Raw genomic sequence first — 15816 nt, forward strand, 5'->3', positions numbered from 1 at the left:
GAGGCCATCCAGAGGTGTCAGGAAATGGCAGGGAGAGCTGAGACAGCTCAGGGAAGGGATGGAAATGGCAGGGGGAGAGCTGATTAGGGAAGCAAGATTCGTGTCAGCATCCTGAGGGGAAAGAGCTGCAGGCATGGGACAGTGTAGGAGAGGCTGCAGTAGGGATGGCCAAGGGCTCTGGCAAGGCTGAGAGGCCGAACAGGACCAAGGTCTTTGTGCCCTTGGCTCTGGCAGTTGCCTCTGCCACCAAGGCCTGTGAGGAGAAACTTGGATTTGAGGTTCTTCTATTGCAAGGGCAGTGGTCAGGGCTTGGCCTTTCTGCTTCTAGACCAAAGGCAAGTTTTTCTGCCCTATACTTTGCCTTTGTCTCCCTGCAGTCCTGGCCTCTAACAAGCTGCTCTAACAAGTCCCTGGGGAGCCTTTGTCAGTAACAAGCCTCAGTGAGGCCAATCAGTGCTTCAAGGTACTTTGGAGTTTGCTTCTGCCTTGGACTTGTTGAGAGGCTTCTTGGCAGTACCTTGGCAGAGTCTGCTGGCAGTACCTGAAGATGATGTAATCAGCCCCAAGTACTCCATGGGGCTCATTAAATACTGCTGAACCTCTAATTATTTCCAAGGTTTCTGCAGCTAATTGGAGAGGTTTTTATTGCACAAAGCATCTGATAAAAAGTATTTTTAAAGGTACAGTTCATTCCTTTTCAGCAGGAGTTGTCTCTTTGCAAGCAAACCACAGCAAAACCTGACAAGGTCCTACCCTGCTCACTGCTCATCCTCACTCCCCACTGCCCCCAGCAGAGCCCAGAGCCACAGGTGAGGCACAGGATCTGCCTTGCCAGGGGCTGGTGGTCAGAGCTTGGCCCTTTGGATCAATGAAACCCCTCCAGGTTTCCTCAGCAGCAGAGCCACCTTGAGCTGCTTGTCCTGCCCTGTCAGCACTGCCTCAGTTCTCTGCTCTCACCAGAGCCTGGAGATGCTTCAGTGCCTCCAGTGATGCTTCCCTTGCATCCACTGTCTCCTTCTGCTCTAAGCAGACCCTGGGGACCCTTTCCCAGTATGCTTCACTGGGACCCATTAAGAGTAGAAGAAACTTCAGAGTTTGAATCTGACTTTGACTTCTGGAGAGGTTTCATCAGCTTCTCAGACTCTGAGGTTCATGGACTTGGCACCAGAGGGCCACCAGAGGGCTCCTTTAAATGCCTTGGGCTGGTTCTGTTGCTGAGCCCGGCCAGGCTCCTGGGCTGGAAGGTGCTGCTGACAAGCAGCCAGCACTGCAGAGAGACAGCTCTGGCCAGAAGAGGCTCCTCTGCACAGCACAGCAGGGCTGAGGGCACTGCCAGAGGATCTCAGGGAGATGAGGAAGGTAGAGAGAGCTTTGAGGTGGCCAGGACTGGGAGGATGCTGAGAGCTCACTGGAGGAGAAGGCACTGCAGTCACAGACATGATGAGGCTGTGGGTACAGGGTGGTGCAGGTGCAGTTCTGGGAGGCATCTCCTAAAGCTGGCACAGGCACAGCTCATGCAGGCTGTGGGGAGAAGCTGCGGGTGGCAGGAGCCACCCCTGGCTCTGCAGAGCAGGGCAGGGTAGGACAGGGTCCTTCTGCTCTGGAGAGGCTGCTGTGTGGGTCAGGGCTGCTCACAGCTGCAGCTCAGCTCCAGGGAACTTCCAAAGGGATGCTTCAAGGACAAGGTCCAAGCAGGTTCTGCTCTAAAGAGAGAAGAGTTCCTGAGTCTGTGTTTGCAGTTTCCTGTTCTGAGGACAAGGGAAAGTGGGGAGTGAAAGAAAAGTAGCAAAGGACCATTCAAGTTGGAACAAGTCCTTGAAACTGGGGAGGTATATCTTGGAGTGGTCAGGAGGTCTGCTGGGAGCCTCCTAAAAAGCCTTCAGCCTCTGCCTGTGGACAGCAGCAACAGCACTCTGGCTGGACTCCTCAGGATGCCTCCAGCCAGTGCCCTGCAAAGAGGCAGGTTTCTGTAGGTGAGTGCAGAGGGGCTGGGCTGGGCTCTATGAGCAGGGCAAATCCATCACCCAGCACACTCCTGCCAGGGTGAGAACCTCCAGGCAGCAGGGATCTGATCAGGGAAGGGGAGGAAACTGAACCCAGCAATGTTGTGGGAGGGAGCATTCAGACATATCCATTTGATCCCCTCCAGGACAGATCCTTCCTCTGAGCACAGCCCTAGGCCTATTCTTCCCCCCACCCCTGAAAAGCTTTAGGCCTCAGGGTCATGGGCTCCAAGGTGTGAAGCACCTCCTCCACAGCTGGAGCTGCAGCAGAGGCAGAGCTGCCAGAGGAGAGGGAATGCCATTGGGTGTTGCGATGAACCCTGAGTGTGCTGGGCTTCAAGTGTGGTGCTGAGACCTTGTGAGAGGCTGAGACACTGAGTGGTCTGTGGGGGATCCCTCTGCTCTCAGCAGTGTCTGGTGGCTTTTCAGGGGGGCAGGGGAGTGTGATCAGCTCCAGCTCAGCAGGGCACAAGCCCAGAGAAGTGGGGAAGTAGCAGCAGGTCCAGAGCAGCTCCCCTCACTCTGCTCTGAGCCACAGGCAGCCTCTTGCCTTGCAGGCTTCTGCTCTCTCTGCTCCCCCTGAGGGCAGCAGAAATCCTGTGTGTGAGAACTTGTGACAGCCATGAACACTCTGGGGGTGAGATGTGGGCAGCTGGAGTACAAAAGCCTAAACCATTCAGGAACTGCCTTTTTCTACCCTCTCTCCTTAGCACTGGGAGATGCTGAGAAGCCTTTCTGCTTTGGGACTCTTTCTTCTTAATGTGGACATCAGACCTTGCTGCTGCCTCCACCATTCCCCTGCTGCAGAGCAGGACTGACTCAGCAGCAGGAAGCAGGAAGAGTCTCTGTTCTGCCCTGCATGCTCAGTCAGCACAAAAAAGTCCAACAACAGAGCTGGAGGGAGGTCTCCTCAAATAGAAAACTTAAGTCTCTGTATCAGGGGCTGAGAAATAGCTTTGGTTGTGCTCCACTGACATGTGACTGCCTTTGCCTTTTGGCTACTGCACTGTGCACAAAGGGCACAAATGTCCAACAGCAGCTCCATTACCCACTTCCTCCTCCTGCCATTCCCAGGCACAAGGCAGCTGCAGCTGCTGCACTTCTGCCTCTTCCTGGCCATCTACCTGGCTGCCCTGCTGGGCAATGGCCTCATCATCACCACCATAGCCTGGGACCACCACCTCCACACCCCCATGTACTTCTTCCTCCTCAACCTTGCTCTCACTGACATAGGCTGCATCTCCACCACCGTCCCCAAATCCATGGCAAATTCCTTCTGGGACACCAGGAACATCTCCTACACAGGATGTGCTGCTCAGGTCTTTTTTGTATTCTGCTTGTTTGCAGCAGAGTTTTCTCTCCTCACCACCATGTCCTACGATCGCTATGTTGCCATCTGCAAACCCCTGCACTATGAGACCCTCCTGGGCAGCAGAGTTTGTCTCCACCTGGCAGCAGCTGCCTGGGCCTGTGGCTTTCTCCATGGACTGCTGCACACAGCCAATACATTTTCCCTGCCCCTCTGCCAGGGCAATGCTGTGGACCAGTTCTTCTGTGAAGTCCCCCAGATCCTCAAGCTCTCCTGCTCCACATCCTACCTCAGGGAAGTTTGGCTTCTTGTGGTCAGTGTCTGTTTATACTTTGTCTGTTTTGTGTTCATTGTGGTGTCCTATGTGCAGATCTTCAGGGCAGTGCTGAGGATCCCCTCTCAGCAGGGACGCCACAAAGCCTTTGCCACCTGCCTCCCTCACCTGGCTGTGGTCTCCCTCTTTCTCAGCACTGGCATGTTTGCGTACCTGAAGCCCTCCTCCATCTCCTCCCCATCCCTGGACCTGGTGGTGTCAGCTCTGTACTCAGTGGTGCCTCCAGCAGTGAACCCTCTCATCTACAGCCTGAGGAACCAGGAGCTCAAGGCTGCCCTGAGCCAACTGATCCCTGGATGCACTCAGAAGGAATAAATTCTTTGCCTTCTCCTGCAGAGCAGTTCTGATGTCACTCAGTGCAGGCCCAGCCTGGCTGCTTGAGTTCTGGCTGCTGCTGGGGCTGTTCCCCTGAGGCTGTTCCCGTTGTGAGAATGTTGTTCCCACACAAATGTGTTTCTTCAGACCATTTCTGGTTCAGTGTTGTCCTGTCTGGTGTGACCCAGAGGCTGCAGACAGGAGGAGCTGTGCTCCCTGTGTGTTCAACACAATAAAGGACCCTGCAGGGAGTTGTTTCTTTGAGTTTATTCTTTCAGTTCTTCTGTGGAGCTGCAGGGCAGTGCCTGTGTGCAGAGGTGGAGGGGCAGAGTCCCAGCACAGCAGCCGTGCCAGGAAGCCCCGGATGTTGCGCTGTCCTCAGCTGCTCTTTCGTCCCTTCCACCCTCTCCTGCTGAGCCTTTGTACTGGGGCAAGGCCTGAGTGCTCTGGCAGCTTGGGCACTGTGCTGCTGTGTGGCAGTGCTGGGACTGCAGACAGGCACAGGCCAGGGCTGCCTGTGGGATAGAGCTGTGCTCCAGAGCAGCACTGCCAGCAGAACAGGAGGTCTCCCTATGCCTTTCTTCCCCAACCCTCTCCCATTGCAGACTGCACCTACTCAAAGTCCAATGTTTTTCTCCAGTCCATTTTTGATTCAGCACTGCTCTGTCTGCTGTGACCCAGAAACTGCAGACATGAGGAGCACTCTTCCCTGTGTTTTCAACACAATCAAGGACCCTTCAAGGTTTCTTTCTCTGAGGTCCTTCCTGACAGCTTTCTCTGAAGCTTCAGGGCAGTTCTTGTGTGCAGAGGTTAAGAGGTAGACTCCCAATAGAGGTTGCTGGGCTCTGATCCTGGGAAGAATGTGTCAGGCTCTTGTCCATTGTTCAGGACACTTGGTTAATAGACAATGGTCTGAAACTGATGAGGTTCAGGCTACACAGAGAGAGAAAGTTTTCCAACAGGAGAATAATCAAACCCTGGAAGCTGTTTTCCAGAGTGTGCAGGAGCTCTGCCCCAGGAAGTGTCCACTACATGTTTGGCTCAAACCCCGAGGAATCTGCTGTGATGCTGGGTGGAGCTGGAGGTTGGTTAAGACACCTCCTGAAGTCCCTTCCAGCCTGACTGCTGCTGTCCTCCCTTGCACTTCATAGCTTCCAATTAGGGAAAGCTCTTGGTCTCTCCCTGATCACAGCACTCATTCAATCAAGTGCAGAGCTTTCTCACAGGGTATCCCAGCCAGCACCCACCACATCCTTTGCTTCACTCAAGATCTTCTCTGTTGCTGTTGTAATACAGTCCACAAAGAACCTCTGACCCTCCTGGCCTTGCACTTCTGGGGTTGTACCTTCTGATGGTATTGCTGAGGTTCCTGTGGTATTTATCCCTTGGGTGGCAACTCCATGGAACAGTTTTCATTCCATGCCTGTAGTGTCCTGCAAACCCTCACACTGTTAACTTGTTTGAGGCACTGGCCCTCTAACCTTAAATGCTGTCATGCTGGGATGCCAGTCCCACAGGGACCTCCACACATGAGTGGATTTGGCCATCAAAGGCCTCCTGAAGAGAATGGAATAGAATAGAATAAACCAGGTTGGAAGAGACCTTCACGTTTGACAAGGCCAAGGCAGGCAAGGTCTGCTCTGGGACAGAACAATCTCATGCATCTGGACAGGCTGTGACCAGCTAGGCAGTGTCCCTGGGAGGGGGGTATGGGACTCATGATGGAAGCCACATCAGATGTGAGGTTCCAACTTCTGAAAGAGGGTGGAGAACCTGGAGAAGTGCAGAGAAATTCTCTCATGAAGGGCTTAGGGCCTCACAGCACAGGGGCTATGTGGCAAGCTGGAAGCAGCTGGGCCTCTCTGGCCTGATGAAGGGCAGACACAGGGCAGTCTAAAGGCAGACAGCACCTGCCTGGAGAGGTGGTGGAGCCAAGCCCTTCTGCAGTGGCAGATGGCCTGGCAGAGACAACAGCTACAAGGTGCTTGCTCCCAGGAGCTTTGCCCTGGGACTTAAGCAAGTTGGTGTCTGCTCAGTTTTGTCTGTTTTGTGTTCATGGTGGTGTCCTGTGTGCAGAGCTTCAGGGCTGTGCTGAGGATCCCCTCTCAGCAGGGACGTCACAAAGCCTTTGCCACCTGCCTCCCTGTGACAGTTTTAGGCTATGCCTTTCAGAAGAGACAGTTACTGAACACTCTGGCTGAATGTTTGGGTGTAAAAAGGAAAACAAAGATAATTCTAACCGAATTTCATTGGTAGATCAGTTGAATGTAACGTTAAGGTTTTGCTCTGTGCAGTCAGTCCGAGTCTGTTTCAGTCTCGGTCTGGACAGCTGTTTTTCTTTCTTCTGTGCTTGGTGCTGACCTTGGATTATTGAGATAAGAAACTAATTCTTTTCTTCCCTTAGCATACGCTTGGAACTAACAGAATTTCCCTTAATAATTACTTTTCTCTCTAACCCTTTTTGGGAAAAAAGGGAGGAAGTGGGACAGGGTTTTTGGGGGGACCATCCTCTATTGGGGGGCAGTTTTTCTGTGTTATGTACTTTCCTGTATATTTTTGTACATACTGTAAATACTGTATGCTCTGTATATGGTCATTGCAGTTCATTCTGCTTGTAAATAAAGCCCTTCCATTTTGCTTCTCTGACTGAGTTAGCTGAGTTAGCTTTTTTTTGGGACGGGGGGAGAACTGAACTCACTCCACACATACCTAAATTCCACCACCTCCTTTTTTTTCTTGTTATTGGTTTTAACCTAAGATGAGAATGCATGTTGGGTTAAAATTCATTTTGACTTTCCCTTTAACTGATTAAAATTATGGCAAGCTGCTGAGGTGACACAGAAACCAGTATGAACATTTTCTCCAATCAGACAACAATCAGACAATCATAGCATTCAGTCCCAGTTCAGATGGGGTTTTTTGGTACATTCTTCTGATTGATGCTTTTGGTCTCAGATTATCATAACAGTCACTGTGATCGATGTTCGACTGCATGGGCAATGCTGTTCCTTCAGATTCTTGATTCTTCTGCTGTTGTTTATTGCGAGGATTGCAGTTGACAAGCAGTTAGTTATCTCTTGCTGGTATCACTAAAACCCTTAGCTATAAAATATACTCCTTTTTTTGGTTATAGAATACATAGAATACATAGAATAAACCAGGTTGGAAGAGACCTTCAAGATCATCGCGTCCAACCCATCAACCAATCCAACACCGCCCAAGCAACTAACCCACGGCACCAAGCACCCCATCAAGTCTTCTCCTAAAAACCTCCAATGATGGCGACTCCACCACCTCCCCAGGCAGCCCATTCCAATGTGCAATCACTCTCTCTGTATAGAACTTTTTTCTAACATCTTTATCTTGATATATTTTAAAACTAATTTTTAAAAAATTTATTATTTTTATTTAATTTTTTTATTTAAATTATTTTATTTTTAGAATTTATCTAATTTTTTAAAAAAATTTATTTTTAATACAAATTTTTAATTTATTTTTTATGTTAACTTTTTCAAAAGTTAATTTTGATTATTTAAAAAAAATTAATATAATTTTAATTTTATTTTTTCATTATTTTTACATTTTAAAAAATAAATTTTATATCATTTCTATTTTAATTTTTATTTTTAATGTATTTTTAATTAAAATTTTAAAATTTATTTTAATTATTTTTTAATTTTAATCTATTGTTATTTTTATGATTTTTCATTATTTTTATTTTTAAAAAATTAACCTAATTTTTAAATTAAAAAAATTTTTACTTTTTCATTATTTTTAATTGGTTTTATTTTATTTTTAATTTTTTTGCTTTTTATCTTTTTAACCTTTTTTGTTTCCTCTATTTTTCATGTTAATATTTTTGTTAACATTTTTTTGTTTTAATCTAGTAGTCCCAATCTTATTTTTTGCTAATAATCCTTATGGGTTTTGTTAATAGTTATTTTTGGTAGTAATCCTTATGTTTTGGGGTTTGTTTTTAAATTGTTGTTGGTTTTTATTATTATTTTGTTGAGTTGTTTATATTTTAATTTTTTATTTTCTTTGTTTAACTTATTATTATTAGCTATTATTTTGTTATTTTGTACTTTATTTTTTGTATCTAAATTTTTAAATTTTGTTTTTATTGTATTTTTTGTATCTAAGTTGTAATTTTTTGTTTTGTTATGATTTTTTAAATTTTTGTTTGTGTGAGTTTTTTTACTTTTTTGTATTTTTTGTACTTTCTATTTTTGTCTAGTCAATGTCTAAGAAAGAAATAGAAAGATGTTATATTAGCTAAGGAATACTTTCTAAAATGAATTCCTATTTGCTACAAACCTTAACTATATTACGTGGAGCTCCTTTGCAATGCCGAGGCACACAACTAAGAAGGTTCAAACCAAAAGAAAATCTTACAAGGTGAACTCATTACTAAGTACTTACACCTTACTGCAATTACTATGTAATAAGTACCTGTAAATACCAAATGCTTACCATTCATTATGCTTACTAGGAAAACTTAGCAAAACTCTAAATAATAACTCTCTTAAGGACATTACAATCAGAAGTGATGAAATTAACACTGTAGGTTTAAATCAGAACAGAGCTTTGGTAGACTGGAGTCTTACCAGAAAAGGGAGGGGCAGGTGGGGGGGGCAAGTGGTAGGGGGTGGTGGTTAGCAAGGTGTGCCCTAATTCCAATTTTTTCTGCACTAGGGTCTTAACAACTTGCAGCCTATCTTGTCTTGAGTGACCACTGTTCTACCCATACTGGAATCTGAGGGTTTAATTTGAGGGTGGGTTGCTGACTAGTAGCTGCTGCAGAAAAGGAACAGAAATGAGTTTTGCTCCTAGCTAACTTAAGGCATCTGAGCCCAATAGAGGAACTGGAAGGGTTAACAGGGACAGTCTCACAGTAATTGATTTGCCATCTTTAAAACTAATTGCACTGGCTCTTTGCTGACCCAGGTTGTTTCAATACCTTTTAAAACCATGACTCCAGAATTTGCCATCAGCAATGGCCACTGACCATTCCATTTGTGGTGAGGTATAATAGTGACATCGTCTCCAGTATCCACAATCATTGAAAGTTGTATAGTTTGTCCACAAGAGTGTCTGATAGTTACAATCTGTTCTAGTTTTCCCTTTTGGATTTCTAGGGCCAATGAGATATTAGGCATCTCGGTGGATCCAAAGCCTTCTTGTCCTCAAATCCTGTTAGAAGCCTTAGGCACTCGGATCTCAAATGGCATTAGCTGAGCAATTTCTGTCCCAACAAGAGTGCTAACAGGAGGGGTAATGGTTTAGAGCATAATTTTCATAGCCCAGTCATAATCAGAATCTATTGAACCAGGAATTATAAGGATGCCCTGTCTAGAAGTAGACGATCTGCCAGTTAACAGAGCACAAGGTCTGTGACCCAGAGGACTGTGCTGATTGGACTCAACAACAGCATTTTGTGGACTCAAGAATGACATCCACTGCTGTTGCCAGGTCCACTCTGTGCTGCCAGAGGTGGCTGCAATGGGTGGGGCGGTCCAAGCACCCTGGTTTGGTGTCGTCATGTGGGATGTACTTGCGCTGCGGGAGCAGCTTCCCTGCCTATGACAACCTGGAGTAAAATGGTTAGGTCTGTGACAGTGAGCACAGCACTTTCGAGTCTGTCCAGCAGTCAGGCAATTTGATTTAAGGTATCTAGGTTTCCAGAAGTATGATGATTTCCACCCAGGTTGTTTCCCTTGTGCGGCAGTCGTACTGGTGGTTTCACGACTGCTTCTATGGCTGTGGCTACACACGCTGCTGTTTGTCGGTGCTTCATTCGTTCTGCCGTGTCCAGCAGTCGTGAGGTAATGGCACCTCTTGGTAAAATGCTGAGAACCTGTTTAGTTTTGTTGTTAGCATTGTCAAATGCCAGAACATCCAGCATTTTTACCATCATATCATGAGTCAAATCTGGATTAGTATTGAATGCTGTATGTAAGGTATCGACAAAGGGACCAAATGGCCCTGTTGGACCCTGACGAGTAGTGAGAAGTGCAGGATCAGATTTATCGTCCTGGATTCTCGACCACGCTTTGATCGCTAAATCCTGACTTAATTGTAAAACCTTGTTGGGAAATGGTTTGAACATCTGTGCAAATTAGGCCTTGAAGGACTTTCTGTTGTTAATATAGCAATGGAGTAGGAGTTGTGAAAAAGTCTGATGCTTGGTATGCTGAAGTCAAGCTGCCCCTGAGAAGGAAGGCAAACAAGATAAGAAGTGGACAAGAGTTGGGAAAAAGAACAATTAGGAAATTCCACAGAGTAGTGCAAACAATGATGTAACCCTTTTAGAAAGTAACCAATAGTGTGTGTTAAATTAGAATAGAATTAACTATGTATAAGATAAGACTATAAATAAGGAAGTGTGGAACAAAAAGTTGGATTTCATTGATCATATTGATCTGTATCGACCCCTTCTTGTGACAAGTGGCGCCTGAACAAGGGACCCCACAGAGAGGGTTCGACCCCACAGAGAGGGTCATAGACTCACAGAGAAGTCTGAAGTTCCTTAAGGACTAGGTGTATGTTCATGAGCACGGAGGCAAGAAGCCAGCCCGGGATAGCAGTACCGGAGGCTGATCACTCAGACAAAGAGAAGGAGGACAGCCTGGGAGCCGAAGACGCTGTAGACCTGGAACTGCTGATCTAGAGACTGTGCGCACAGGTACTAACGCTAATATGGACAGGCAGGCAGCGTATTATTTGTTTAAGTGCTTTTTAGAAAAGCGAAATATGAAAGGCATTGATTTAAAGAAAGAATTAGAGCCTCTGTTAGAATATGCTGAGAAGTTGGAATATTTTAAAGATCCCAACGATGTTTTTGATAGAACACTGTGGAAGGAATTAGGACAAGATTTATGGATGAAAAGTATAGGTGATGATAAGGCTGCTAAGAAGAATAGTAAGCCATGGAGAGCGGTTATGGTAACACTCGATCAGCATGCTGCAGAACAAAAAGCTGCTATTCAGGCACGGCAAAAATTACAACCAAATGGGGAAGAGGAGCAAGGGGCAGAGTCGGCAGGCCGACGGCAAACTTGGGCGGGCCGGCATTGGCAGGCCTGAGGAAAGGAGCAGCGGACACCAATGGGTAACGGATCGCGGCAGTGAAGTTCGTGGACGTTGGTGAATATGGAGCCAGAGGCAGCGCTCTCCGTATTGCAATGCTTTTTAGAAAAGCGTAAGGCGCAGATATCGCCCAAAGTAATTCCTGGGCTTGTGGCCCATGGATCCGCTTTAGGGGATTTCCCTAGCGGAGATAGTTATTTTGATGAAACTTGTTTGGAGAGACTATGGAAACAGACTGTGGGACTGGGTCACTATCAAGCTGCAAAAGCCGTGGCGAGAATGCATAAACTGTATTAAAAAATATAAACTAGAACAGCGAATGGCTGCTGCAGTTACAGCAAAGTTGTCAGGATGAGTTGCAGCTGGACGATGTATTTCAAAGTATCGACCGATCGACCAGGGCCGCCCCCGATACATCTTGCGGTGGCCACATCGTGTTTTACCAGCCACCACCACTGCTGTCTGCACCCAGCGGGGAAAAAGCTGAGAAAAGGCAGCTCTCAGAGGACCACAACACCGGCAGCGAGGAATTCAAACAGGGCCGACTTTGCTTTACAGCCCCTCTGAGAAACAGTGAAGTGCTTGGGGGCTCGCGGTGATGGCGTTCTTACCACCGCACCCTGCCCGCCAGCCCTGCCGGCCCCCACGGATACCGACGGCTCCGACCAAGGCAGTACCGACTGACGCACCACTGATACCGGCAGCACTGACAGTGGCAGCAGCCCAGCGGCGGCCGCTTGCCTGGCCCCTGCCCCTTTCCCCCACAGAGGCTCTCACCAGCGACCCCCCTTCCCAGTGGCTTTAGCCACAACTCTGCTCTGATTTAAAGCAACAGTGCTAATTTTCTCATTTCTGGTTGTAATGTCTTTCAGAGATTTGTTATTTAGAGTTTTGCTAAGCTTTTGTAATAAGAATGATGAATGGTATGCATTTAGTACTTGTGGGTAATTAATGCATAGTGATTGTACTGAGGTGTGAGTACTTAGTGATGAGTTCACCTTGTGAGATTTTCTTTTGGTTTGAACCTTCTTGTCTTTGTTTTTTGTGTCTGCCTCGGCATTTCAAAGGAGGTCCATGTAATATTGCAATAATGTTAAGGTTTGTAGTGAATAGGTATTAATTTTCAACGGTATTCTTTAGCTAACGTAACGTCTTTAGATTTCCTTCTTAGACATAGAGTACAAAAAATACAAAAAAAGAAAAAAAAAGAAAAAAAAAAGAAAAAAAAAGAAAAAAAAAGAGGGGGTGAACAAAAAAGGTAACAAATGCAACAAGAAATTTTAAAATGGTAAAGGTAACAAGTGCAAAGAAAAAGTTTAAACATACAAAATATAACAAAGGTATAAAAACTCTGGATGAATTATTGGGACAGGGTAAGTATGAACGAATGGAATTGCAAGCTCGTATTGATCCGGTTAGATTACAAGGGATAATAATCAGTCTCCTCATTATATGTCAATTAAGCAAGGAAAAAACAAACCTGTAGAAAGCTTTGTTGACAAGCTAGTGACCACGTGAAAGGCAGTGCAGGTTGGGGATCATATTCATGAGCCAATTTTGAAACAGTGTTTAATTCAGAATGGTGATGTGCAGACAAGGCAAGTGATTAGTACACTAGGACCTGCCTGGGAAGTAGCAGAATTGTTGGAAAAGGCACTGAATCTTCCAGATGGTCCTGTGGCAATGTTAGTAGAGGCAGCAAAAGATCTAAAGGTAGGATTAGAGGAACAAGCGAAAGGGGTAGCGCAGTCGAATCAGCAAGTAATGGCTGCTTCAGTGCCTTTGCGTACATCTCAAAGAAGGCAACAAAGGTCCAATGATCCGCCAGCAAGCAGGCTGCAAATGCTATTGCTGTGGAAATACAGGACATATGCGCAGAAATTGTCGGGCCCAGAATGTATGGTGCCAGAAATGCAAATCTAACACGCACAATGCTGCTGCTTGCCATGATTCGGGAAACGTGACACAGAACACGAGAGGTCACCGTGTGATGACACAAATAGTGACCGGCCTCAACAGCGATCAGGTCTCAGACCAGCAACTGCCGGCAGCCTCGGATTGGACCTGGCAACAGCAATAGAAGTCACCCTGATTGACAAAAAGCCACAAAGGATCAGAACAAATGTATATGGACCTATAAGAATTAATGGACAGGCGGATGGTTGTCTATTGATTGGTAGATCATCTGCATCGATGTCTGGAATACAAGTGTTAGCAGGACTGATAGATGCAGACTATACAGGAGAGATTCAGATAATGGTACAGACTTTGTTTCCACCTCTTGTTATTCCATCACAAAGTAAAATAGCGCAACTTGATACCCTTGCCACAATTGACAGGCAGGATTGCAGCCTTGTAATCGCTTGGACTGAGGAGATGGGGGCTTTGGATCCTCCACAACTCCTTTGGCACTGTTGACGGCCTCAATGGAGAAACGGCCACAGATGGAGGTCACGGTGGAATATCAAGGACAAATCAGAAAGCTCACCGCTCTTCTAGATACCGGAGCAGATGTGACAGTGATTTCAAAGCACTGTTGTCCTAAATCCTGGCCATCGACCACTGCAACGGCCTCGCTGTCGGGAGTGGGTGGTATCACGGTTGCAGAGACATCACCACCAGTCAGAGTCACTTGTGATGGAAAGACAATGACAATAGTATGTTCTTTGCTACCGTTACCTAACCCTGTCCAAATGTTGATTGGAAGAGATGTATCGCAGCAGATGGGAGCTGTGTTGACAACAAAAAACATCTAGTAGCGGTCATTGCATGGACTTTCCTGTTTCAACTACAGTGGACAACAAATGAGGTCGTTTGGATCGAGCAGTGGCCGCTGAAAGAGGAAAGTCTCAAAGCAGCTCATCAATTAGTACAGGAACAGTTTCAACAAGGACACTTAAAACCATCAACTAGCCCTTGGAATACACCAATATTTGTGATTAAGAAGAAATCAGGAAAGTATAGACTGCTGCATGACTTAAGAGCAGTTAATGATCAAATGCAGTCTATGGGGGCTTTACAACCGGGATTGCCTAGTGCCTCTATGCTCCCAGAATCATGGCACCTGTTGGTAATAGATTTGAAAGACTGTTTCTTCACCATCAAGTTACACGAACAAGACACTTGTCGATTTGCATTCACTTTACCTTCTATTAATCGACAAGAGTCAGCGCAGCGCTTTGAATGGACTGTATTACCACAAGGCATGAAGAATTCTCCGTCGCTCTGCCAGTTGTACATTGCAGTAGCATTACAACCACTGCGCCAAAAGTGGCAGCATGTGTTTATATATCATTATATGGATGATACTCTGTTTTGCCAGCAACAGCCATTTGAAGAACAACTAGCTGAGATTCAACAGGAAATGGAATGTATGAGATTAAGAGTTGCAACCGAAAAGATTCAATGTGAAATCCCAATCCCGTATCTTGGGTGGACCATCACGGAACAGCAAATCAGTCCACAAAAGTTACCACTGAACACTGAGATGCAGACTTTAAATGATGTACAGAAGTTTATGGGAGACATTCAATGGTTAAGGCCTGTTGTAGGCATTACCAATGATATGTTAGAACCATTAAGACCCTTGTTAAAAGGATCAGATCCAACAATCCCAGTGTCAGTCTTGACAGACCAGGCAGAAGCCATTGATGTAATAGTACAAGTTTTACAAGGCGTGGTATCACGGAGGGTTTTGGATTTGCCTATTGATATAACAATTGTCATGGGTAAACAACACCTAGTCGGGGCGTTAACTCAGGGTGTTAAGAAAACGGGGGAGGCTGTCCGTACTATAGTTTTAGAATGGATATTTCCTCCATTACAACCAAAAAGAACAATTCAACAAAAAATTTTGATTTTGGCAGACTTGATTAAGGCATGTCGACTACGACTTAGTAGTATTGCAGGTTGTGCACCTGGCACTATTTATGTGCCAATAAAGCAACCTGATCTGGATTGGTTCTTGATAAACTGTATGGAGTTAGCAAGTGCATGTCTTGATGATGGTGTGCCAATTCGGGCAGCACCTTTAGCAGATAAGGTGTTGAGCTGGATGACAAACTATGATGGGCTTGGAAAACCAAAGTTTAGGGAGCAGCCTTTACCTAAAGCTTTGACAGTCTTTACTGACACAGGAAAGAAATCAATGAAGGCTGTAGTTGTGTGGCAAGATGGCAAAGACTGGAAACATCATATGTTAGAGGCAGAAACAGGAGAATCACTGCAAACCCTGGAGCTGTGGGCCGTCGTGTGGGCTTTGCAGACATGGCTTCATATACCCTTGAACATTGTATCAGATTCTCTGTATGTTGTTGGCATAGTTAAGAGGATTGAGGACTCTATGATTAAAAAGGTTACCAACAATAGCTTGTGGGAATTGTTGTTACAACTCAGGAGGGCTGTCAAGCTTAGATCTGCCGAGTATACAATCATTCATGTTCGCAGTCATAAATTTGATCAAGGCCTAGGAGAAGGCAATGCGAGGGCAGATAAGCTAGTGTCATTGGCTGCTCCTGTATCAGCATTTGTCAAAGCAAGAGAGTCACACTTACAATTTCATCAAAATGTAAAAGGACTGGTGAGAAGTTTTGGTATTCCCTATGCAGAAGCCAGAGCGATAGTACAAGCATGTCCAACGTGTAGCTTCCATAACAAAGGGCAAGGACTAGGGTTGGGAGTCAACCCTCGAGGCCTTGCTAGCAATCAGATTTGGCAAATGGATGTCACTCATGTGCCAAGCTTTGGTCGATTGAAGTATGTGCACC

General features: G+C 45.9%; 1 protein-coding gene across 1 annotated transcript; it reads left to right on the plus strand.

Moving 5' to 3' along the window:
* Positions 1-3019: 3019 nt before the first annotated feature.
* LOC128899800 (olfactory receptor 14A16-like) lies at positions 3020-3961 on the plus strand. The gene has a single exon (XM_054179502.1). It carries the CDS (start codon positions 3029-3031, stop codon positions 3959-3961), a length of 933 nt encoding a protein of 310 aa, XP_054035477.1. The 5' UTR covers positions 3020-3028.
* Positions 3962-15816: the final 11855 nt, after the last annotated feature.

This window comes from Dryobates pubescens, unplaced genomic scaffold (assembly GCF_014839835.1).
Source record: "Dryobates pubescens isolate bDryPub1 unplaced genomic scaffold, bDryPub1.pri scaffold_71_arrow_ctg1, whole genome shotgun sequence".
NCBI classification, from domain to species: domain Eukaryota; kingdom Metazoa; phylum Chordata; class Aves; order Piciformes; family Picidae; genus Dryobates; species Dryobates pubescens.